This window comes from Panthera uncia, assembly GCF_023721935.1.
Source record: "Panthera uncia isolate 11264 chromosome B3 unlocalized genomic scaffold, Puncia_PCG_1.0 HiC_scaffold_1, whole genome shotgun sequence".
Classification (NCBI taxonomy): Eukaryota; Metazoa; Chordata; class Mammalia; order Carnivora; family Felidae; genus Panthera; species Panthera uncia.
This window is the reverse complement of record NW_026057582.1, coordinates 64,104,812-64,131,265: the sequence shown is the minus strand read 5'-3', so window position 1 is coordinate 64,131,265 and position 26,454 is coordinate 64,104,812. Positions and strand designations below refer to the sequence as shown.

The window sequence follows — 26,454 nt, the reverse complement described above, 5'->3', positions numbered from 1 at the left end:
AGGGCTGTCAATAGAAGTGCTCTGACATCTTTGAATTTCTGAAAATTTACTTATCTTCGTATATTTTAGAGATTCTCAATGGGGGATACATAATAGAATTATCTTTGGAGATGCCTATAGTATCCTACTCCAGAAAAACTGACTCAGAATCTCCTCAGCAATTCTAAACCTCGATAGGTTTTTCAGATGTTCACTTCTTGGTTAAGAACCCATTTTCTCCCAGTGCTGTATTGAAGTTAAACTCTAAAAATCAGTATTTCATTTTGTTTTTACTATTGTGAAAATGTTTTATCAGTTACTTAAGAAAACATTTTAACATTTAAGATATAGTCAGTACATGGGAAGAAAATGGGAAAATGAGGAAAGATAAATGATGGGACTAAAAGTCATGAAGTTACATAGCTTCATTGTATAATCAATAATTAAAGTTATATTATGTTTTTATAAATATACCTATATGCAAAAAACTGACTTGGACCTGCCCTAAAGACCAAATAGAGTTAGTAAACCACACCTAAACTGAATTGAGCATTGCTCACTTTGAGCTTTTCCTTTGAGTTGGTATTGAAAAATGACCTTTTCTAATTTCCCTACCTATCCAGTTTCCTATTATTTTCCAGAGGGAACATTTTTTTCTAGTCATATTTCCTCTGTTCACTTTTTGTCTCTTTCCATTGCTCAGGTTGATGCTTCTGGCAGAATTTAACTGAGTCCCATATTGATGGTCATTTAAGTTGGATGTGGCTTTTAAATAAATCTTTTGATATCAAATGTGTATTTACATTGCTTAATACTCATGCTATTTTGAAGGAAATTAATTTTAACAGTTTTAACTTGAATATGTTTTCTTATAGCAGAAAAAGAAAACTAAGAACTTCAATCCACCAACACGTAGAAATTGGGAGAGTAATTACTTTGGGATGCCCCTCCAGGATCTGGTGACAGCTGAGAAGCCCATACCACTATTTGTTGAAAAATGTGTGGAATTTATTGAAGATACAGGTAGGATAGAAGTATCACTGCAGAGATTTAATTTAAAATTTCACTTTTGCTATACCAACAGTTTGTCAAATGTTCATGATTTATAAAAGCTAAGTTTTGAAACAGATGTGTAGTTCTCATTAGGATTGATTGTGTTGAGTGTTCACTCTAGACATAACTATCTGATATTTTCAGAAAACTTTGTTCTTAGCCATTAATGCTTTTGTTGGATTTCTCTCTAATAAATGTTAAACTTCTCTCTAAAATGTTAAACTTCGCTTATCTGGAATTTAGAATAAGTTGATGATTAAATTATGCTACTATTTAATGATAGTTACAATTTAAACAGATAAGTTGAAAGTTTTGAATATTTTTTAAGTCTAGTACTATTTTTATCACCCATTTTACATATGAATATTTTAAATTTCATAGCAATATTTATAAACGTATGAAAGACTGCTGATTTGAGATGTTACCATTTATTTGTTAGCAGCACTAGCTCTATGTGGTTTATATGCTGTATTTTTAAATATTTTTTGAGAGACACAGAGAGAGAGAGAATGGGACTGGGGAGGGTCAGGGAGAGAGGGGGACAGAAGATCTGAAGCGGGTTCTGCGCTGACCCCAGCAAGCCAGATGCAGGGCTTGAACTCAGGAGGGACTGTAGAGATCAAGACCTGAGCTGAAGTCAGGTGTGTGCAGATATCCTCGCTATTTTATTTTTTTGTTTTTGTTTTTAATTTTTTTTATATCCTCACTATTTTAAAAACAAGCCTGTGTTACGTTTACTTTGCCCAATGTAAACTATTAGCTGAGGGTTGGAGTAGTCTAAAGTTGAGGAATAAAGGTAGAATATTACCATGTTTATTTGTATTTAAAGTGAACATAAGTTAATCATGAAACCTCAGTAATTGACTGGAGTATAAAATTGGATGGTTTGAAAACATGAACTAATCCCATCTTAGCTTTATTTGTTCTTAATGATCTTCTTTGGTTAATAAGCATTGTTTAAAGACAAAACTAGGATGTCTGACCTATCTAAAATGTCAGGCTCATTTTTACTTCAGTGTATATTTTAGCCTTTTTAGTCTGATTATTAGCTAAGTTCTATACTAATTGGGTTGTCTGGTGAGAAATGCTCACTTCCTGTTGTAAAAAAGAAGTGGAATATGGGGCATTAACTGTTATCCACTAGTGTTAGAGTTGAAATAGCCTGTAATCTTCTCCCTTCTTTTAATAAGTGTTAATTTATAGAGCATACATTTGGATATACTCTTAATCATTTGTGTTTTCCTTCAACAAAGTGTAGCTTTAGCCATATTTCTTATCTATATTTGTATCCATCTTTAGTATAATAGAAATGTAAAGATTCTTAGAATATTAGCTTTCTGCTCTGAACTTAAAGAATTCTTATTTGCTCTAATAATATAGTTAGGCTTTATGGAAATAACTGAGAAATTAGGAAATATTTTTCTTTAGTAATTAGAAAATAATAAAGTAATAATCTTTTGTACATTTATTTTTATAATTAAAAATTCTCATTTCTTGAATATCTTCATGGTAATTGAGTGATTTGGTTTGAGGAAAATGAACGAGTTCCAAGTGTAAGATAAAATGAAACTCTATCCCATATTTTAGCATAATTTGAATTATTTCATTTAACTGACAGATAATTTATATATTTAAGTGCTTTGTTAGAAGTATACTGAGGTGGAGCTCCTCGGTGGCTCACTTGGTTGAGCATATGACTCTTGGTTTCGACTCAGGTCACGATCTCACAGGTTTGTGAGCTCAAGCCCCACATAGGGCTCTGCGCTGACAGTGTGGAGCCTGCTTAGGATTCTCTCTTTCTCTCTCCCTCTCTCCCTCTCTCCCCCCCTCTCTCCCCCTCTCTCCCCCTCTCCTTCTGTCTCTCCCCCACTTGCACACTGCTCTTTCTCTCCCTAAATCAGTAAACAAACAATAAAAAAATAAAAAGTATACTGAGGTACTGTAAGATCACGAGAATAGTTATATAGAAGTTTCAAGTCCACTTCTTTTGTGTTGTTGGTGGTGGTAGTTCTAATTGATTTTACTGATTAATGCTGATCAGTTTTAGAAATTCTCAGTTGTTTGAATTCAGTATCAAATTCTCAATATGCACTGTGGCGCAACCATCTTCTGTTGAAGGTTCAACTTAATGTAAATATATATCAGATACTTACTGTTTAAAAGTTGAACTTGATTATAGATCTTTAGGCATAGTAATATAAATGAGCAGTACTTTTATTGTTATAATTAAGTCTTGTTTAAAGAACTAAACTTTTTAAACAATCTTGAAGAAGCTATTACAGTAGTTTTAAAATTCAATTTTATTGATATAATTTATGTACAGTAAAATTCATCAATTTTAATAGAATGGTGAGTTTTGATAACTCTGTAGTCATTTAAGCACCACCACAATCAAGATACAGAACATTCTCATCACCCCAAAAATCATCCAGTGTATTATCATTAAGTATGGTGTTAGCTGTTGGGTTTTTCATAGATGCTCTTTATCAGGTTCAGAAGTTCCCTTTTCTTGTGTCCAAAATCGATGTTGATTTTGTTGTGATTTTTCTTCATTTGTTGAGGTGATCATATGGTTCTTTTAAAAGTCTGTTTAATGGTAAATTATATTAATTGATCTCCAAATGTTAAAAACTTGCGTCCCTGAGATAAACGCAACTTGGTTATAATGTTTTGTCTTTTTTATATGTCACTGGAGTTAGTTTGCTAAAATGTTGTTAAGGATTTCTGCTTCCTGAGGGATATTGGTCTATGGTTTTCTTGAAGTGTCTTTGTCTGGTTTTGGTATCAGAGTAATAAAATGGACACCACAGACTTGAATCTATTTTCTAAAAAGTTTGTACAAAATTGGTAATATTTCTTTCTTAAATTTGATATAATTCACCAGTGAAACTGTTTGGACCTGGATTTTTATTTCTGAAGAGGTTTTTGACTGTGGATTAAAATTTTTTTTAATGTTTATTTTGACAGAGGTCACACATGTGTGCAAGTTGGGGGAGGGGCAAAGAGAGAGAGAATCTCAAGCCGGCCCTACACTCTCAGTGCAGAGCCCACATGGGGCTTGACTCATAATCAGGTCACGATGAGATCCAAGACCTGAGCTAGAATCAAAAGTGGAATACTTAATCAACTGAGCCACCCAGGCACCCCTGGATTAAATTTTTTAAATAGATACAGGGATGTACAGATTTTTTATTTCTTCTTGAGCAAGCATTGGTTTTCAAGGAGTTTGTCCATTTCATCCAGGGTGACAGAAGATTGTTTATAACATTCCTTATCAGTGTTTTAATGCCTGTAGCATCTGTAGTGATGGCTTCTCTTTTGATTTTGTATTACTAATTTGCGTTTTTTTCCCCCCTCGTATTAGAGATTTGTCAATATTACTGATCTTTTCAAAGAGCCAGCTTTTGGTTTTATTGATTTTTTTTTCCTTTTGTCTATTTTTTAATTGAGTGAATTCTGCTTTTAATTCCCTTTTTCAGCTTTCATTTGACTTCTTTTTAGTGTCTTGAAGTAGAAGCCTAGATTAATGATTTTGACCAATCTTATTTACTATAATATTTTTTGTTAAACATTTTCCTCTAAGCTTGTTTTAACTGCATGCCACAAATTTTGGTGTTCACATTTGCATTCAGTTTCAAATACTTTGTAGTTTTCCTTTTGATTTTTTTTTTAAATTTAACTCATTGGTTATCTTATAAGTATTTTATTTCTAAATATTTTCCAGGTATTTTTCTGTTACTCATTTTTAGTTTAATTCTCTTGCAGTTGGAAAACAGCAGTTTGATTTCACTGTAAATTTACTGAGATTGCTTTATGACCCAGAATATAATCTGTGTATGGTGGGACCTTGAGTAGAATGTTCATTAAGATTTCAGGTGAAGGGTTCTGTAAATGCAAGTTAAGATGCAAGTCACATTCTTTGAGAGTACCGGTCAAGTCTTATATATCCTTAGTGATGTTTTTGTTGTTGTTGACTTGTTTTTTTTAATTACTTAAAGAATACTAATGAAATCTGTAGTTGTGATTATATAGGTCTTTCTCCTTTCAGTTCTCTTAGGTTTTGCTTCATGTGTTTTGAAATTCTTTTAGTTAGGGTTATGTCTCTTTATGAACTGAGCTGTTACTATTATAAAGCACTCTCTTTATGCTTCATAATACTCCTTGTGAAGTCTACTTTGTGTAATATTAATATAGCCAATGGTATTTTCCTTGAGTAATGTTTGTGTAGTGTATCTTTTCCATCCTTTTAGCCTATTTGTATCTTTATATTAGTGATGTACTAGTATTTGAAATATGTATCTTTAAACACAGTTCATTATCAAATATTACACCACTATCATTTATAATTTAAGAACCTTGTAACAGTATATTTAACCTTCTGATCCCTTTTTCTTTTGTTACACATTTTAATTATATATTTTTTCTTTTCTTCTTTTTTTTTAAATTCCAGTAGTTAACATACAGTGTTATATTAGTTTCAGGTGTACAATATAGTGATTGAGCCATTCCAGAAATCACCCCATGCTCTTCATGACAAGTGCACTACTTAATCCCCATCACTTATTTCACCCATCCCCCTACCTACTTCCCCTCTGGTAACCATCAATTTGTTTTCAATAGTGAAGAGCTTGTTTTGGGGCATTTGGGTGGCTTTGTTGGTTGTGTCCAACTCTTGATTTTGGCTCAGGTCTTGATCTCCCAGTTTTTGTGAGTTTGAGCCCCAGGTCAGGCTCTGCTGATGGTGCAGGGCCTGCTTGGGATTCTCCCTCTCTCTGCTCTTCCCCTGCTTCTGCTCTCTCTCTCTCTCTTTAAATGAATGAATGAATGAATGAATGAGCAAGCTTCAAAGAGAGAGTGTGTTTCTTGGTTTATCTCTCTTTCTTTTTTTCCTTTGCTTGTTTGTTTTCTTTCTTAAGTTCCACCTATGAGTGAAATCATGGAATTTGTCTTTCTCTGACTTATTTTGCCTAGGATTTTACTCTAGCTCCATTCATGCATTACAAATGGCAAGGTTTCATTATGACTTAATATTCAATTGTATATATATATACCACTTCTTTGTCCATTCATCTGTCACTGGAGACTTGCACTGCTTCCATAATTTTGCTGTTGTAGATAATGCTGCAATAAACATAGGAGTATATATATCCCTTTGAATTTGTGTTTTTGTATTTCTTGGGTTAAGTACTTGGTAGTGCGATTGCTAGATTATAGGGTAGTTATATTTTTAACTTTTCAAGGAGCCTCCATACCGTTTTCTAGAGTGGCTGGATCACTTTGCATTCCCACCAACAATGCACAAAGGGTTCCTTTTTCTCTGCATACTCCCCAACACTTGTTGTTTCTTGTGTTACTGATTTTAGCCATTCTCACAGGTGTGAAGTGATACCTCATTATAGTTTTGATTTGCATTTCCCTGATGGTAAGCGATGATGAACTTCTTTTCATGTGTGTGTTGGCCATCTGTATGTCTTTGGAGAAATAAATGTCTGTTCATTTCTTCTGCCCATTTTTTAAATGGATTATTTGGTATTTTGGGGTGTTGAGTTGTATAAGTTCTTCATATATTTTAGATACTAAGCCTTTATTGGATATGTCATTTGCAAATTTCTGCTCCCATTCTGTAGGTTGCCTTTTAGTTTTATTGACTGTTTCCTTTGCTGTCTAGAAGCTTTTTATTTTGATGAAATCCCAATTTTTGCTCTTATTTTTCTTGCCGCAGGAGACATATCTAAAAAAGTGTTGCTGTAGCTGATGTCAGAGATGTTATTATTGCCTGTGCTCTCTTCCAGAATTTTTATGGCTTCAGGTCTCACATTTAGATGTTTAATCCCTTTTAAGTTTATTTTTGTGCATGGTATGAGAAAGTGGTCCAATTTCATTCTTCTGCATATAGCTGATCAGTTTTCCCAGCTCCATTGGTTGAAGAGACTATTTTTCCTATTGGATATTCTTTCCTCCTTTGTTGAAGATTAATTGACCATATGATTGGTTTATTTCTGGATTTTCTGTTCTGTTCCATTGCTCTATAATTCTACAGTATGTTTTAAACATCACAATATATATTTATAATTTTTGTTTTGAAGAGATAATAATTGTTATTTTTAAAAGATATTTTCTTTCAAAAGAAAGAAAATATTACAGTATAAATCTTTTTATTTAACAGCTTTACTGAAATATTCATATATTCTATAGTTCACCCATTTAAAACGTACAGTCCAGGGGTGCCTGAGTGGCTCAGGTGGTTAAGCATCCGACTTCTGCTCAGGTCATGATCTCACGGTTCATGAGTTCCAGCCCCACATTGGGCTCTGTGCTGACAGCTCAGAGCCTGGAGCCTGCTTCAGATTCTGTGTCTCCCCTATTTCTGCCCCTCTCCCACTCACACAAGTGCACGCGTGCTTGCGCTCTCTCTCTCAAAAGTAAGTATTTAAAGAATTAATAAAAAAAGTGATCTGCAATGTTTCAATGCAGCCATTTACCGTTTTAAATACATACATACATACCTACATAAATAAAATGTACAATTCATTGGTGTTTTAGTACACAGAATTATGCAACTATCAGTGCAACCCATTTTAGAGCATTTTCATTACCCTAAAAAAGAGCCACATACCTATTTAGCCATCACTTCCTTTTGTCCATACCCACCCACCCTTAACTTTCTATCTTTTATTGATTTAACTGTACTGGTCTTTTTGTGACTGGCTTCTTTTAATATAATATTTTCAAGGCTCATCCATATCATAACATCCAGTAATACTTAAATTTTATTGCTCAATAATTTTCCATTGGTGAGCATTTGGGTTGTTTATTCTTTCTGAATATTGCTGCTATGAACATTCCTCTATAAGTTTTTGTGTGGACATGTTTTTCACGTGAGTATATATCTAGACATGGATTTGCTAGATAATATGGTAAGTCTGTGTTTAACTTTTTGAGAAACTACCACTGTCATACAAACTAGCTGTATCATTTCACATTCACACCAATAATATATGAGTTCCAATTTCTCCACATCTTTGCTAATACTTATTTTCCTCTTTTTTGATTATAACCACCCTAGTGAATATGAAGTGATATCTCATATGGTTTTCATTTGCATTTCCCTGGTGACAAATGATGTTATGCATATTTTCAAGTGTTTATTTTCATATCTTTGCATATCTTCTTTGGAGAAATATCTATTTAGATCTTTTGCCCCTTTTTAAATAGAATTGTTTATCTTACTGTTAAGGGCTCTTTATATATTCTGGATACAAGTTGCATTGAAGTATGAGTTGCAAAAAATATTTTCCCAAAAACACATTCCTTGATGGTATCTTTTGAAGCACAAAAGTCAAAAATTTTGATGAGGCCCAATTTTTTTTTTTTTTTTTAATGTTTGTTTAAGGGCTCCTGCAGTGGCTCTGTTGGTTGAGCATCCAACTTCAGCTGAGGCCATTATCTCGTGGTTTGTGAGTTTGAGCCCCTCATTGGGCTCTCTCCTGTGAGCGCAGAGCCTGCGTCGGATCCTCTGTCCACCTCTCTCTCTCTCTCTCTCTCTCTCTCTCTCTCTGTCTCTGTCTCTGTCTCTGTCTCTGTCTCTCTCTCTCTGTACTTCCCCTGCTTGCGCTCCTCTCTTCTCTCAAATAAATAAAATTTAAAAATAAAAACAAAGTGTTTATTTTTGATAGAGCACAGGTGGGGGAGGGGCAGAGAGAGGGACAGAAGATCCAAAGCAGACTCTGCGCTGACAGTGTGAGCCCTAGGAGGGACTTGAACTCAAACCACAAGATCATGGCCTAAACTGAAGTCAGATGTTCAACTGACGGAGCCACCCAGGTGCCCCATGATGAAACCCAATTTTTTATGATTTTGTCACTGTTAATGGTATGATGTCTAAGAAGGTTTTCCTCAGTCCAAGATTACAGAGATTTTTATTCCTGTATATTCTAAGAATTTTATTTGCTAGTGCTCTTACATTTAGGTCTGTGATTCATTTTGAGTTTATTTTTGTCTGGTAAAAGAAAAGGTCCAGCTTGATTCTTTTGCACTCGGATCTCCATTATCCAAGCACCATTTATTGGATTTTCTTGTCATTCTTTTTGAAAATCAGTTGACCATAAACGTGAATATTTCTGGGCTTCTCCTTATAGTTCACTCATCTATATGGTTATCCATATATGCTGGTATCTCTCTATTTTCATTGCTGTAGCTTTGTAGGCAAGTATTGAAATCAAGAAATATTGAGTCCTCCCACTTTGTTCTTCTAAGTATACAGTTATAGGCTAATGGATTTTTTTTTCTTTTCATTCAGCTTTCTAAAGACTGTTCATTGTCTTTTTCATGATCTCTAACAGTTTGCTATTATTCTTTTCTGTGTTCCTCTGTGTGTGATGTGTTCTCCTTTCTCCTAAAACTCATAGATGCTTTTAAGGTTATTCTCTTTTTTTAAAAAACAATTTTATTTAAAATGTTCCTTAACATGTGCTTTTTTTAAAAAAGAAAATACTTCTACTTGAGGTTTCTGGACCTCCTTGGATCCTCTTGGTTTGAAATTTTGAATTTGTAAAATTTTAGGCCAATGTTTATTGAGATATCTTTTTTTTGTTGTCTTACTCCCCCTACTTCTGCTCTGGACTCTCAACTACATGTATGTTAAACCTTTTAAAATTTTCCCACAGCTAACTAAAAGCTGTTTGTTAAGCCTTTTTTTCTTTCTGTGTTTCATTTAGACTGTATATCTATTGTTTTGTCTTCTAGTTTATTGATTTTTTTTCTGTATAGTCAAATCTAGAAGTTCCATTTAAGTCTGTTTTTACTGTGTGTCATTTTTCTACCCATCATGTTGGTGGGGTTTTTTTTGTTTTTTGTTTTTGTTTTTTTTACAGCTTTGAGTATACTTAAAAAAATTAGGGATGCCTGGATGTCTCAATGGGTTAAGTGCCCAACTTCAGCTTAGGTCATGATCTCACAGTTTGTGAGTTCGAGCCCTGTGTCAGGTTCTGTGTTTACAGCTCAGAGCCTGGAGCCTGCTTCGGGTTCTGTGTTTCCTTATCTCTCTCTGCCCCTCCCCTGCTAGCACTCTGTCTCTCTGTCTCTCAAATAAACATTAAAAGAAGTTTTGTTTTTTGTTTTTAATTTATAATAATTGTTTTAAGGTCCTTGTTTTACTACTCTTCCGTATTTCATTTCTGGATCTATTTTTTTTTTTTTTCTGTTGGTTTTTTTCTTGATTATGAGTAACTATTCTTGGTAGTTTTGGTTTGATAACAGATATTTTGAATCTTACATTATTGGGTGGTGAGTTTTCTAAATGTTCTTTTTAAAGAGTGTTTAAATTGTTTTGTCACGTGTTAAGTATTTGTGAATCAGTTTGACAATTTCTAGGCTCATATATGTAAGTTTGTTTTGGTGAATCCAGAACAGCTTTTATTCTATTGTTTATTTAGATCTACAATAAGGTGAGAACTTGACCCTATATCCTGTATATTAAAGGTCTTCTGAGAATGGAACTTGAACTATTCTCTGCCCCATCCCCAGGAAATTTCCTTTCCTACATTTGGAGTATTCAACCAAAGATTTTCTGCACGTATCTGAGGGTCTTTCTCTGTGTATCTCAGCTTCTTTTTTGGTACTCTACCCCTTAAATTTTGGCCTTCTCATCCTTTTTGAACTCCTGTCTCCTGTCTTCTCAACTCTGGTAGACCATTGTGCTCTGTTGTGATTCTACCTTTCTGTATGTTATCTAAAAGCTTTTTGCAGGCACTAAGTTGGATTATTCAGACAGTTTAACTTATTAGCTGTTTTTTCCCCCCACAGATCACTGTTTTGAACTGCCTGTGTCTCAGTGTATGAAAACTTGTTTTATGTAATTTTTCCAGTTTAGTTCTTTGCTGAAGTAGAGCAGTTTGCATAGTAGTTAAGACCTTCATGGTGGAATCAGATGTTTCTATAACAGTTTTTTGATAGTACTGTATAAGTTGTGTTAAGGTCTAGTTGAGAATGACCCTTGAAGTTTGAGTGTAAGTTGAAAGTAGACAAAAGTATGTGGAGGAGAGAGATTAAAAAGAAAGGGAATGATAGACTTCTCTCAGGGATTAGTATGATAACCTGATAGATAATGAGGTTGAAAGATAACTCAAAAGTGCCCCTCATATTGCAGGTAGGGCAACTGTAGGTGTATCATTAATGAAAACAGAAATTGTAGGATGAAGAGTAGAAATGATATTTTGATAATGGATTCATATTATGTACATGTTAAATCTTCAGGTGCCTCTGGATAATCCATTTAAAAGCCCCAAGACTCCATTGGCTGTGTGGCTATGGATCTTTGGAAATGGTTTAATCTTAAGATTTTGGCAATTGTCATTGTATAGATATTAATGTAAGTTATGTGTAAGCTATGAAATTCAGGGTGAACATACAGAGTAAGAAGAAAAGTTCAGCACAAATAAGCTGTACAAAAGAATGGAGCTCTAAAACCCCAGAGAGAAGAAAAATTTTAATAAAGAAGCATCGTTATTGACATTGAATATAAAGTCAGGCGACTTAGAATGATACTTTTTAAAACATTTTTGTTGAGGTAAAATTCATATGACACAAAATTAACCATGTAAAAATATACAGTTCAGTGACATGTAGTGCATGTACAGTGTTGTGCAACCACCTCCTTATCTAGTTTCAAAGATTTTTATCACCCTAAAGGAAACTATACCCATTAAGTAGTTACTCCTTTCCCTATTCTTAATTGGGCCCAGGCTGGCATCCCACCTACCTGTTTTCTGTCTCTTTGGATTGACTTACTCTGAATATTTCATACAAATGGGATCCAATATGTGACTTTTTGTCTGTCTTCTGTTACTTTGCATAGTGTTCATTTATGTTGTAGCATTTCTCATTGTATGGATATACCACATTTTGTTTATCCATTGATAAGTTGGTCGACATTTAGTTTGTTCCACCAGTTAGCATTTGTAAATACCGCTGCTGTAAATATCCATATACAAACATTTGTTTGAGTGCCTGGTTTCACTTATGTTGGGTACATACCAAGGAGTGGAATGTTGAGTCCTGTGGTAATTCTTTATCTTTCTGCATAGCTGTCAAATTATTTTCTACAGTGGATTCACCATTTTACATTTCCACAAGCAATGCACAAGAGTTCAAATTTGTCCACATCCTTGGCAAATGGGAAAGGCAAAATAAGGTTATCAGCAGGAGGGGGTGCACTGATAAAGCAGGAAATTCAAAAACTATAAAATGTAGGAAAAATCCACAAAGTCTCTAATAGGAATGCCTCAACAGATTCTGAAGGTAGCACACTTTCAAAACCAGAGAAAATTTTCATTAAAATACCATTTTAAAGGAGGAGATGAAAAAGAAAAAAAGGTGGGGGGGAGGAGGAAATGCTTAGAAATCTGCTGTGAGTCAGGAAAACATGGCAGACTTAGCCTTAGTTGTGCTTTTGGTTAGCCAATGAGATTCTCTAAATATTGGTCTGAAAATTGTGTTTTGCACACATCAGTGATGTGTGAAATAATTGAAGTGTATGAGTCTTTGTTTTATTGCTGAGGTGAATATAACTGTATTAACTAAAAGCCTTTTTATTTAAACTTCAGCATTCCTACTTGCTGTTTGGAAGAACTCCCATTTTTTCATCACTTGAACATTTTTTCACAAACATTGTTACCCTGTGTCTTCTCTCCTGTTTTGACTTGCCTACATTTCTGAGTCCATTTTTAAGTTCATTTGCTTGCATACTTCCTCAGCCCCCCACCATGTTACTCACTTGTCAAAACCTCAACTTTGGTTAAACTAACCCCCTGCTTACTCTGTCTTGGACCAGCAAGTGGGTTATGGCTATGGATAAACATAAACCATGTGTTTCACTTTAAGTATATAAATGCACATCTGAAGAAATCCTACAATTCCTTAGTTTGTTCTCCTAAAGGATTATTTCTTCTTCAATAACTATTTTGTCTTCATTTTTTTCCTCATACTTTGGAACATATTCAGATCTTCACAAATGTTACAAGGATAGTATGGCTAAACATTCATATACCTTTCACACTTATTTTTGTCACATTTCTTTCTTTCTTTTTTTTTTGTCAAATCATTTCAGTAAGTTATGAGAGATTATCACACTTCACTCTTAATGAATCTTTTAGTGCGTATCTCCCAAGAGCTAGGACATTTTCCCCACATAACCACAAGTGTCACCTTCAGGAAATTTAACATTGATAAAATTTCCTCTGTTGTCCCATATATTATATATACATATATATATCCCATTATATTTGATCGTGTGTGTGTGTGCATATATTATATATATACATATATATACATTTATATATACATATACATGTATATATATGTGTATATATATGTATATATATATATGTGTGTGTGTGTGTGTGTGTATAATAGGATATTACCTCCTAAGAGCTTTTTGTTCTTTCAGTTCAGATCAAGTCAGGAAGTTCCCTAGACTTGTGTGTGTGTTTTCATGCATGACACCTTTTTTGAAGATGTTAAGCCCATTTTTATAGATTGTTCCTAAATTTTAATGCCTGTTCAGATTTAATTTAAAACATTTTTTGGCTACATAGGGCTGATGTATCCTTCCTAACACATCATTCTAGGAGACCCATGATGTCAGTTCCTAAAGGACTTTTTATGTTGCTTTAGAAATTCTAGGCTTTCAGGGCACCTGGGTGGCTCATTCTGTTGGTGAAATGAAGACGGAGCCCTGCGTTGGGCTCCACACTGACAGCAAAGAGCCTGCTTGGGATTCTTTCCCCTCCCCCATTTGTGCATTCATGTTCTCAAAAATAAATAAACTTTTTAAAAATGGAAGTCTAGGCTTTTATTAACCTCAATAGTGTTGAAGAAATGCTAAAAGTTGGTATCATTGACATCTGAATTTAATGATTCAAGTGTGACCTGTTTATTTTTGATCTAGCGAGGAGGAATTATAAGTTAGTAGTCCCTTAAAGAGTTTCTTTAGTTTTAGTATGTTGTATCTAGCAGAAACTCCTTGAGTCTCCAAACATTCAATATTGGCATTTATCCTTGAGATTTTCTGGTATATTAATACTACTTTTTATGGTTTATGGCTCTGGAATATATTTTTATCTGTTAGCTGGAACTTTGTCTTCTTGAAGTAGCTAGTCATTGGGCCTTAGAGTAATGCTTTGTTGTTGTTGGTTTTTATACCGTAGCCATTAGATAATAATCTTGATGTGAGTAAGGACCCTGAGCTCGTAAAACCCATGGCTGTGGTACATATAATTAAGTCCTTACTTAATGTTTAAACAGTTTTTTCATAATAACTGAGTATTTGTCCTTGTGACATTAGTTACACATGAAAAATATTTTAGTCTTTATTTTCTAAGCTACAATTAGTGTTTGTTGTTTTTCCATACAAAGAATGCATGATAAGTGCAAAAGATGAGAAAATGGAGGCATTTGTGCTACAGTGAGATTTCTTAATTTAAATATGTATCACCTGAATAATTTGCATTATGCTGAACCCCCCCACTAAGTTATAATATCCTGAAAACACGAGTTTTGCATTGTAATAATAACATCAAGATGATACACAGTGTGCAAGATGTTCTCTGGTTTTTCTGTGGAGACTATTCTTAGGTGAAAGCTATTTCAAATGCTTTATATGTATAGTAAATTTTTAGTATTCTATAAAATAACTTGTTCATTTAATTTTCATACCTCTATGAATTGTGTGTATAGTTACTGTATCTAGAGGTGGAAACAGGTTTTACAGAGGTGGAAACAGGCTCAGAGAAATTAATGCATATGAGGTCACACAATTGGATTCTAGCTCCACTTAAAATTACTGCTTACAAGTGACTTTTGATAATCAGAGTGGTTTTTTTATTGTTAAGGAAAGGAATTATCTCTTTTCATTATAGCCAGAAAAAAAGTACAAATAAGTCCAAAAAAACCTGAAAAAAACACTTGTAATTTTATGATCATGAGATAAGTTTTATTTTTGTACATATTTTTACAATATATAATACACTTTTAAACATACTGTAGCTTTTTCAAAAGGGGATAATTAAACAAGGTTTTGTAATATTTTTTTAATGTTTATTTTTGAGAGAAAGAGAGAGACAGTGCACGAGTGGGGAAGGGGCAAAGGGGGAGAGGGAGACACAGAATCTGAAGCAGGCTCCAGGCTCTGAACTGTCAGCACAGAGCCCAGCGTGGGGCTGGAACTCATAAACCGTGAGATCGTGACCTGAGCCGAAGTCAGATCCTTAACCAACTGAGCCACCCCAAGCACCCCTGTAATGTTTTTAGTACACAAGCAGCATCATTCCATGCAATAAGATAGTTGTCTCTGGAATTAACTTTTTATGACCTGTCATATTCTAACATCTTGATAATCATAGTTTGTTCAGTTATCCTATATTTCTGAATTAAGTCTCCACAAACATTCACTATTGGCAGTTATTCTTTTATATATACATGTTTATATGCTTGCATTTCTGGGCTGTTGTTGTTGTTGTTTTTTCAGAAAAAAATGTTAAGACCCAATTTTTCTATGTGCAACCCCTAATGGTAGAAAGTATGTAACATAAAATAAATGGGGAGATAATATATTGAATGTGACAAACTAATTACTGTAACTTGTCTAATGTGTGACCTTGAGAAAGTCATTTCGCTCTTCAAAGCTTGTTTCCTTTGACATTAAGGCCTCTAGTCAGTTATGTTGAACATGGAATGAAAATGATGCCTGAACTAAAATTTTTTTTGATTTAAGTAATCTCTACACCCAACATGGGGTTCAAACTCACGGCCCTGAGATCTAGAGTTGCATGCTCTACCGACTCAGCCAGCCAGGCACTCCTACATTTAATCATTATAGTAAAGAAAGTAACAAAATGAAAGATTAGGAAACTACTGTTGTTTTTTTCTCCTATATTAAAGATTTAGTGGCTAGGAAATCTAGTGACGTTTTAATTCAGTAGATTGAAATTATAATAATTAAATAGTAAATAATAAAATAATAATAAATACTGCCTTTAGCCTTATTATTCCTGTAGTAGCCTGTGCCTAAAATGTTACTTACCATTGCTAGAAGATTCTTACTCCATTGATGTTACTTCTTCTTTATAAGCTTGATGCATAGATTTTTTTTTTAAAGAGGAGTTTGAGGTTTACAACAGAAATTTCCCATATATTTCCTGCTCCCACATGTGAACCCCACCCCCACCGCACATTACCACCTTTACTCACCAGAAGAGCACATTTTTTTTTACCAAGGATAAATCTACATTAACACATCAAAATCACCTAAAGTTCATGGTGTACATTAGAGTTCACTCTTGGTTTTGTATATCCTATGGGTTTGGAAAAAAATTCTCTGTGCTCTTCTTCATCTCTCTCCCACTATCCCTAACTCTACCGTACGCAACAACTGATCTTTTTATTGCCTTCCATCATTTTGCCTTTCTACACTATCATATAGTTGGAATCATACAGTAAGTAGGCTTTCCATATTGGCCTCTTTGACTTAATAATATGCATTTTAAGATTCTTCCATGTCTTTTCATGGCTTGATAACATTTCTTTTGGTACTTAATAATGTGCTAGTTTGTTTATCATACACCTACTGAAGGACATCTGAGTTGCTTCCAACTTCCAGCAGTTATGAATAAAAATGCTGTGAACATTGTCTGCAAATTTTCATGTAGATCTAAGTTTTTAACTCCTTTGGGTTAGATAACAAGGAGTGTGATTGTTGGATGGTATGATACATGTTTTGTAAGAAATGCCAAACTCTTCCAAAGTGCCTGCGATTTTGCATTCTGACCAACAATGAATAAGACTTCCTGTTGTTCTGTATCCTTGCCAGCAATTGGGGTTGTCAGTGGTGTTATTCTAATAGGTATGTAATGGTATCTCATTTTAATTTGCAGTTTTCTAGTAATGTACTCTGTGGAACTTATCTTCATACATTGTTTGCCATCATCATATCTTTCTTCATGGTGTCTCTTAAGGTCTTTGGTTTGTTTTGTAATGGAGTTTTCTTATTACTGAGTTTGGAGAGTTCTCTGTATATTTAGGATAATACTCCTTTATCAGATGTATGTTTTGTAAATATTTTTTCCCACTTTGTGGCTTGTCTTCTAATTCTCAAGATATACTGTCTTTCACAGCACAGAAATTAAAGTCTAGTTTATCAGTATTTTCCTCAGGGATTGTATTTTAAAAGCATCACCATAACCAAGGTCATCTAGGTTTTCTGCTGCTATCCTCTAGGCATTTTATAGTTCTGTGTTTTACATTTAAGTCATTTAATTTTTTACATTTGTAATCCATTTTGAGTTCATTTTTGTCAAGGTTGTAAGGTCTATGTCTAGATGCTTGGTTTTTGTTTTTTTAATGTAGATGTGTAACTTTTGTAGCACCATTGGTTGAAGAGACTATCTTTGCTGTGTTGTATTTATTGCCTTTGCTCCTTGGTTGAAGATCAGTTGACTTTTAATAGATTTCTGTTCCTAGGCTCTCTATTCTGTTCCCTTGATCTTTTTGCATGTGCTTTCCTCAATAATACATTGTCTTGTTTACTAAAGTAGCTTTATAGTAAGTCTTAAAATCAGGTAGTGTGAGTCTTCCAACTCTGTTCTTCTCTTGAATATTGTGTTTGCTTTAAGTTTTGACTTAATCTTTATATAAAATTTAGAATCAGTTTGTTGGTATTTATAAAATAATTTGCTGGGAATTTGGGATTGCATTGAATCTGTAGGTCAAGTTGAGAAGAACTGACATGTTGACAGTATTGTGGCTTCCTATCTATGAACGTAGGATATCTGTCCACTTAACCTAGTTCTTGGAGTTTAATTCATCAGAGTTTTGTGGTTTTCCTTATATAAATCTTACTGATGTTTGTTGATTTATTATATAATTTTGGGGAGTGCTAATGTAAATGGTATAATGTTTTTAATTTCAAATTCCATTTGTTCATTGATATATAAAGAGAACAATTGACTTTTATTTAAACTTGTATCCTGCAATCTTGCTGTAATCACTATTAATTCCAGATTTTTTGCCTGTTGGTTTTCTACTACATAGATGATCATGTCATTTCTTCCCAATCTTTATGCTTTTGATTTCCTTTTCTTGTTTTATTGCTTTGGCAAGTATTTCTAGGATAATGTTGAAGGGCATGGTGAGAGTAGACATCCTTGCCATGTACCTGATCTTAATGGCAAAGTTTCTAGTTTCTTACTGTTAAGTATGATTTCAGCTGTAGGTTTTTTACAGTCTTTATCATATTAAGGAAGTTGTCTATTCTTGGTTTACTGAGAGTTTTTATCATAAATGAATGTTAGATTTTTATCAAATGCTTTTTCTGCATATTGGTATGATTGTGTGATTTTTCTTTTTTAGTCTAATGATTTAATGGATTGATTCATTGATTTTTTTAATATTGAACCTGCCTTGCATATGTGGGATAAATCCCACTTGGTCATAGTGTATAATTCTTACACATTTTTTGATTAAGTTTGCTAATACTTTGTTGAGGATTTTTGCATCTATTTTCATGAGAGATACTGGTCTGCAGTTTTATTTTCTTAAAATACTTTGGATTTATAAGTTTTTTAGCATGTAAAAAATCAGCTTGAGATTAATGGACATATTACCTCAGCATTTGTTTTAAGACTCAACTGACGTGTTGAATTATATACTGTGTCTTATTTTATTTTTTCTGTTACATGCATATTCTAATACATAGCACATAGTAGGCATTGTATTAAGGGGTATTAAATTCTGTTTCAAATCAAAACATATCATAGTAGGTGTCCACATGTTCATATTTTTTTCTGCATTTATGAAGTACACCATTAATTTGAGGAAGATATAGCTGTCCCATTTAGTGTTCATCTCATTTATGCATACTCTGTTAGACATTTTGTTTTAGGCTTGGGACATCATGTCTAAGAAAATAACTCCCAGATCTTTTTCTCACATCCCAGTGTTTTCCTGTATTCCTGACTGCCTACTAAACATTTCTATTTGGATGTAATATCTTGGGTTTTATTAAAATTTAGTTATTTTTCCCCCAAGCCACTTCCTTCTCTTAATTTCCTTTTTTCTGATAGTGCCAGTTTGTTTTTCCCAGTTTTATGGGCGAAGGCATTTCACTAATCTGAGTCCTCTTTCACCCTTTGTGCCCACTCATATGCCATTAATTGCTAAGCATTGCCCTTAGTATTTTTCTTACATCTGTTCTCTAGTGTCACTACCATATAAAGATCTTTTTTAAAAAATCACATGTATACTGTTATTGCTTCCAATCCCTACCCCCAGATGTCTCTTCTACTTAAAAATATTGAGCCCTTAGGAGAAATCAAAACAGCTGAATTCCATAGCCTAAGAATTGCTTTTAAAATCTTAAATTATTTTGCTTGCAAGAAACTAAATGCAAAAAATACGCTTAATTGAAAGCATACTCATCTGTGGAAGCCAAGAGTCCACCCCAGTGGACTAGAATTCAGGTAATAGTATCATCTGTTTTTCTGTGTCCTTTTCTCTCTCTTAGACTTACCTTGTCTATTTACACATCCTATATTTTTTGTTTTAATTTTAATTACATCTTAAACCTAACCAGATATCTTTGAGTCTCCAATTCGAAATTCTCAGAAGAGAGAATCTTATGAGTACAACATAGCATATTATATTGACTAGTTTGTTGGTTTAGCATTACCAGATAATCAAATTATTTAATTTTTTAAAATAACCAGGGGCACCTGGGTGGCTCAGTCGGTTAAGCGTCCAACTTCAGCTCAGGTCACTATCTCACAGTTTGTGAGTTCGAGCCCTGCATTGGGCTCTGTGCTGACAGCTCAGAGCCTGGAGCCTGCTTCAGGTTCTGTCTCCCTCTCTCTCGGCCCCTCCCCCACTCACACTCTGTCTCTCTCGTCTTCAAAAATAAATAAATAAAATAACTGATTAATGTAGAATATGTGTTGTTTTGTCTAAATGTATATTGCATTGTGCAGTTTTCTTGAAATATGAGTTTGCCTTAATACTACTTTTGACCCATCTACCTCCCTCTGTGGTTTTTACATTTCTATCAAGCAATAAGAATACATTTTTTATTGTGTAGCATCTAGCTTGAATAAGCTTATATCCTACCAATTCTTCATTTTTTTCCCCACAGGAGCTTTTTAGGGTGGGTTGTTTTTTTTTTTTTTTTAGGTAAAAATCATATAACCTGTAACTTAACCATTTGAGAAGAGTACAATTCAGTAGCATTTAGTACATCCACAGTGTTGTGTAACCATTCACCTCTAATTAGTTCTAAAATATTTCATCACTCTAAAGGAAATCCTGTACCCATTAAGTATGCAGTTATTCCTCATATTCCACCTTTTGTTCATCCATTCATGGCTCTTTGGGTTACTTCTGTTTTGTGTCTCTTGTGAATAGTATTTTTATGAAGATGTGTGTACAAGTATTTCTTTGAATACCTGTTTTGAGTTCTTTTAAAGTATATGCCTAGGAGTATGTCTAACTTTTTGAGGAATAGGCCGTACCATTTTATATTTCTGCCACCAGTGTATGAGAGTTTCCATTTCTCCACATCCTTACCAACTCTTGTTTTCCTTTTTTCTTTTTTAGTATAGCCGTAATTCCTTCATTCCTGTGTATGAAGTTACACCTCTTTGTGATTTTGGTTTACATATCCCTAATGGCTAATAATGTTGAGAATCTTTTCATGTGCTTGTTGGCCATTTGTATATCTTTGAAGATGTATCTTTTGCCAATTTTTACATTGGGTTGTCTTTCTGTTGTTTGGTTATGAGAGTTCTCTGTATATTCTGGGTATTAGGCCCTTATCATGCAAATGATTTGCAAATATGTTATCCCACTTTATAGGTTGTCTTTCATAATGTTTTTGACGCAAGTTGTGAATTTGGTAAGTGTTTCTGATGAAGTTGTAAATTTTCATAAAATTTATTTTTATTTTGTTCCTATTGTATTTTAAGATACATGTCTGCCCATTAACATAGATTTATATAATTCTTGTTTCATGCATTTTTTTTTAATCCTAGAGAAAAAGATGCTACAAATCAAAATTGCAATACTACTGGTTTATAAAAAAATTATCTGTAACTACTTTTATTTTAGTTTTTTTTTTTTTTGGTGTGACTTCAGGTTAGTGTCTGATGGATTATTTCAGCTTGGAGGACTCTAGCATTTCTTGATAAACTTTGTCAACTTCTGTTTACCTAAAAATGTCTTAATTTTTTTCTTCATTTTTGTTTTGCCAGAATTCTTGGTTGATAGTTACTTTCAGGACTTTATATCATCTTATTGCCTTCTGGCCTCTGGTTTCTGAAGAGAAATAAGCGTTAATCTTAATGTGGATTCCTAGGATATGGTTAAGTTTCTCTTGTTTTTTTAGTGTACCTCTTTTTGAGTTCATCCTGCTTGCAATTTGTTGACATTCTTGGATGTATACATTTGTGGGTTGTTGGTTTTTTTTTTTTTTTTCCCATATTTAGTTTTAGCCATTATTGCTTTAAATATTTTCCTTTCCTTTTAGGAAAGCCCTTGCACATGTGTTGGTAAATTTGATGGTGTCCAGAAATGTCTTAGGCTCTGTTCATTTTTCTTCATTCTTTTCTCTTTTTGCTCCCAGACTCGATAATTTCAGTTAACCAGTCTTTAAGTTCACTGGTTATTTCTTCTGCTTGCTAAAATCTGCTCTTAAACCTTGCCAGTGAAGTTTTCATTTTTGTTACTCTACTTTCCAGTTCCAGAATCTCTTTAGTTCTTACTCTAATTTCTTTGTATTTATTGATACTCACTTTATTGTCATCCCTCTGGTTCCTTTCACTTCTTTGTTCATGCATTTTTTTTAAAGAGTTGATTTAAAGTCTTTGTGTAGTACAAAGACTGGGTTTCCTCACAGACAGTTTCTGTTCATTTCTTTTTGTTCCTTGAGCATACCATATTGTTTCTGAGCATACCAGTTTTGTTTCTTTCTATGCCTTTTAATATGTTGTTGACAATAAGGGGTTTTGAATTTTGTGTTATCTCTGGATATCAGATGCCCCTACCTTACCAGGGTTTTTGTTGCTGTTTATTGGCTATGTTTGCTTGTTTGGAGACTTTCCTAAACTACTATTTTAAAGTCTGTATTCTTTGTCATTTGTGGCCACTGAAGTCTGTATTCCATTAGCTTAGTGGTTAGCTAGTGTTTTGACAGTTTGTTTAAATGCCTGAAGTCATTGGGAAAAAAATTCTTTCCAAGTCTTTGCACATTGTGTTCGCTTACTCTTTTAACACTTACCCGGGCCATTTATAACTCTGCTTGAGCCTTCACTTCCAGCTTGAGCAGAGCTTGTGGTTAGCCAGAGGTGAAAGTTTCTGATCTTTTCAGGCATTTTCTGAGGATGTATCCGGCTTTCAGCATGCATGTGGGCTTCTTGATTCCCCCCATATATGTAGACGCTTTTAAACTCCGTAATCCCCCACTGTCTCCTTTCGCCAACATCTTCCATGATAGGCTTTCCCTCCCATTGCTGATCCTGTTGTTCCTGTCTCCACATTGCTGCAGCCAGTACTTCTGCCTTTACATGCCAGTGAAGCCACCTCAGCCCTGGGAACACTTCAAGTTGAGTGAAACATGTAAAAAGCCCTTGTGTTGTTCCATCTAGGAGACTGGTCAAAACCCGTCACCATAGTTCCTTAAGAATAAGATCTGTATTGCTTCCTCTGGCACTTGTAACCTTTGCCCAGAGTGCAGGCTGCCATCATCATGGTTGTGCTAATCTGAAGTATAAGGGTATGGTGGGTGGATAATTAAAAGCTGCTTTCTTCACCGAGCCTTCTAATGGTTGTGATTTTCTTTTTTTTTTTTTTTTTACTAGATTTCATTCTTCTGCAAAAATTGATACACTTTTTGACAGCTCATTAGTTGCTTTTTTGAGGGAAACAAGCCCTGAAATTCCCATTTCCATCTCGTTACTGATGCCATTTCCACATGGATGCATTTGTCTAATTTATGTGTTTATTTAGACATTTTACTTTTTCTCTTACACACTGTAATCTATTTTGTGACTTAGTATTATTTCATCCTGAAGGTACAGAAACAGGCTTTGAAACTCTTATTTCATTTTCTTCATTAGCAGCTCAGATAGAGCTTGGACCATTTTAGAACTTCAGATACCAATAAGTTTGTACAGCACAAGGGTTACTTTTCTAATAAAAGAAAAAAAAGAGGATTTGGTTTAAAGTTATTTTCAATTTTAAAATTTTTATATTTAGTTTCAGAATATTGGAATATATTTCTAATGCCTTTATTTATTGCTTGGAGACCCATGATAGATACCTTGGGTGATTTTAAGTCCAAGTAAAACTTTGATAATTCACGTCTTGATAATTGAGTTGGGGGTGTTTTTTCATTTTTTTTTTTACATCATTTACTTATTAGTAAATGGAAGGCAAGATTTTTAGTGTAGATGATTAAGTACCTTAAAATTTTCACTTAACAAGTAATACTAAATGCTCATCTCTGTCAGGAATTGTCAACCTCAGTTAATGACATTTGGAGCTATTTAATCCTTCATGAGAGGAGCAGTCCAGGATATAATTTAATTTAGGTGTATTGCATTTAGTGATCATGTCTTTTTCAACCCATTTATTTATTTAATTTTTTAGATGTTTTTATTTATTTTTGAGAGAGAGAACACATGAGCACGAGTGGGGGAGGTACAGAGAGGAAGACGCAGAATCTGAAGCAGCTCCAGGCTCTGAGCTGTCAGCATAGAGTCCAATGTGGAGCTTGAACTCGTGAATGGTACGTTCATGACCTGGGCCTAAGTTGGAGGCTTAATTGACTGAGCCACCCAGGCTACCCTTTTTCAGCTCCTTTAATTAAAAAGAATTTTTGAGATTATCTTCAGACTTTTAGCCACTAGTTTTAGACTTTATTGATTTTTTTAAATCTAATTTCTCCTGTGTTTATTGGTTGACATTTCAGTATATAAATGAACTACTCGTCTCAATTTGAATATCATGTTTCCTCATTATTAGATTTGAATTATGCATTTTTGTTAGAAATACCATCAAGGTTGTTGTATCTTTTTAAGTATGTCATACCTGTTGAGACAGTGTATCAGTTTGTCCCAATAATTTTGATTATTTGTTGGTGTCTGCCATATTTCTTCATTGAAGTTAAAACTTTAATTTAGTAACTTTTTATTTATATTGGTATGAGTTCATGTGTTCTTGTATTCAATGAGTTATAATGCATTAATGTTACTCAGATCATCCTAGCTTAGACTCTTTCATGGATTCTATGTCCTTTGAAGATACGTCTCTATAATTTTTTAAGTACTTCCTCAACTTTCTGGCACAAGATGTACCAGGCATGGCTTATACTTTCCCTGATTCATCCTTGGAATCCACCTTTTCTCCAAATTGCTCTGGTTTGTTTTGGTAGAGAATGGTATTTAGAAACCAATATTGGGGCTACTTCTGGACTATCTCAGCAAAAAAAGCTAAGAAAGCTAAGAAATGTATGTATGTATGTATCTATACTTATTTCTGTAGCAGTTTGTTAAAAACCATGAATTTATGTTGTTACCTTCAATTTTAATCTAATACCATACAGTACATTTAATTCTAGTTCCCCTTTTGTTATTAATTCCCTTCTTGAACAGTGAGAATCCATGCTCCTTTTATTCTTCACATATTTACTCATTTGCTCAAGTCTGAAATATGCAAAAAGTACACATACTACTCTAGATTTGAAACCTGCTAAGTAGAGTTCAATAATTTATCACAATTTTTCAAAATTTTTTAAGGGCCAATTACATAGAGTGAAGTTCACCAAACTTAAGGGTACACTTAGATTCACTTGTGACAAATTCATTCCCCTGTTTAATGCACACACCTGTCAAGCAAGATACAGAACATTTTCACGACCCTTTATGTCTCTTTCCAATTGCTTTTCCAAACCACCCAAGGTAACTCGTCTAACTTCCCCCAGCCCCCACTTATAGATAAGTATTGCCTTTTTTAGAACTTGATATAAATGGAATCACATAAATAAATTCTTTTGTGTCTGGTTTCTTTCACTAATCACAGGTGAATTCATGTTGGCTATGTCAGTAAAACCTTGTAACATTTAAATAACATTAGGGGCGCCTGGGGTGGCACAGTCGGTTTTAAGTGTCTGACTTTGGCTCAGGTCATGATTTAACAGTTCCGGAGTTTGAGCTCCATGTCACCCGCTGTGCCAACAGCTTGGAGCCTGCTTCTGATTCTTTGTCTCCCTCTCTCTGCCCCTCCCTTGCTCACCCTCTGTCTCTTTATCAAAAATAAATAATAAACATTAAAAAATTTTTTAATATAGCAATATTAGCCCATGAAACTTTGTCAGATTGGATTTTTGTTTCCTTTTATATGTTCATGAATTTCTGAATATTAACATTTTCCTCCTAGCATGAGATATACTTCATTTTTCTTTCATATTGTTATGTATTCTTTGTAAAGACTAAAATAATTCTAATAACTAGGTAAGAAATTAGAAGGAATTAAAAATACATTGTCCCATGGAAGCTGTGACATTGGTCAAGGAATAAGTTTGAGATAGTCTACTTTTTCATTGATTTGGTTTGTTTTTATTTTTTTGTAACTCCTGTGATCAGAAGAGTATAATGCCTTACGAAATTGAGTCTCTTTTAGAAGTGCTTTAAGAAACTTCCTGTTGAGCACAGACAATAGGTATAGACTTTTGGCCAGTGACATAAATGTTAGGTCTTTTGTTATTGTCCATAATTCCCTGAGGCCTTTCTTTTTTCATTCTTTTTTCCCCCCTCCTTTTCCAGTATAAATTTCTTTATGTTGTTCAGTCTCTGTAATTTCTATTGATTTATTTTCAAGGTCACTCGTTCACTGCTCTGTCGTCTCCATTCTATGTCTTTTCCTTAGTTCTAAAGTTTCTAGGTCTTACTATATTTCTGATTTTTTATGAAACTTTCAATTTTTTTCAAGTGTGTTTATAATTGTTCATTGAAATATTTTATGATAGCTGCTTTAAAATCCTTGTCAGATAATTCCACAGCTGGCACCTTTGTATTGGTATCTGTTAATTATCTTTTCTCCTTCATGTTGGAGATTTTCTTGGTTTGTGGTATGATGAATAATTTTAGCTTTATTATTGTATCCGGGTCATTTTGGATATTATGCTATGAGACTTTGGATCTTCTATTTTAGTGAACCTCTTCTGACTGCACCAGCAGTTGGGGATGAAAGCCCTGATGCCCTATTTGGTCTCCATGGGCCTCTACTGACACTACCATGGTGGGGAGGGTAATTTCCCTCTTACCTCTAGATTCTGGTCTCTATTCACCCCTATTGACACCCCAGGAAGAGGAAGGGGGGGTATAT

General features: G+C 34.0%; 1 protein-coding gene across 6 annotated transcripts in view; it reads left to right on the top strand.

Moving 5' to 3' along the window:
• The window catches only part of ARHGAP5 (Rho GTPase activating protein 5), a 77,746-nt gene that overhangs the window by 39,164 nt on the left and 12,128 nt on the right, over positions 1–26,454 (top strand). For 5 of the 6 annotated variants that reach the window (XM_049612922.1, XM_049612919.1, XM_049612918.1 and 2 more), the window contains exon 3: positions 855–1,002. In XM_049612922.1, the coding sequence (XP_049468879.1) occupies positions 855–1,002 (148 nt within the window). The remainder of the gene's footprint in view (positions 1–854; positions 1,003–26,454) is intronic. The other variant, XM_049612923.1, reaches the window with a different exon arrangement.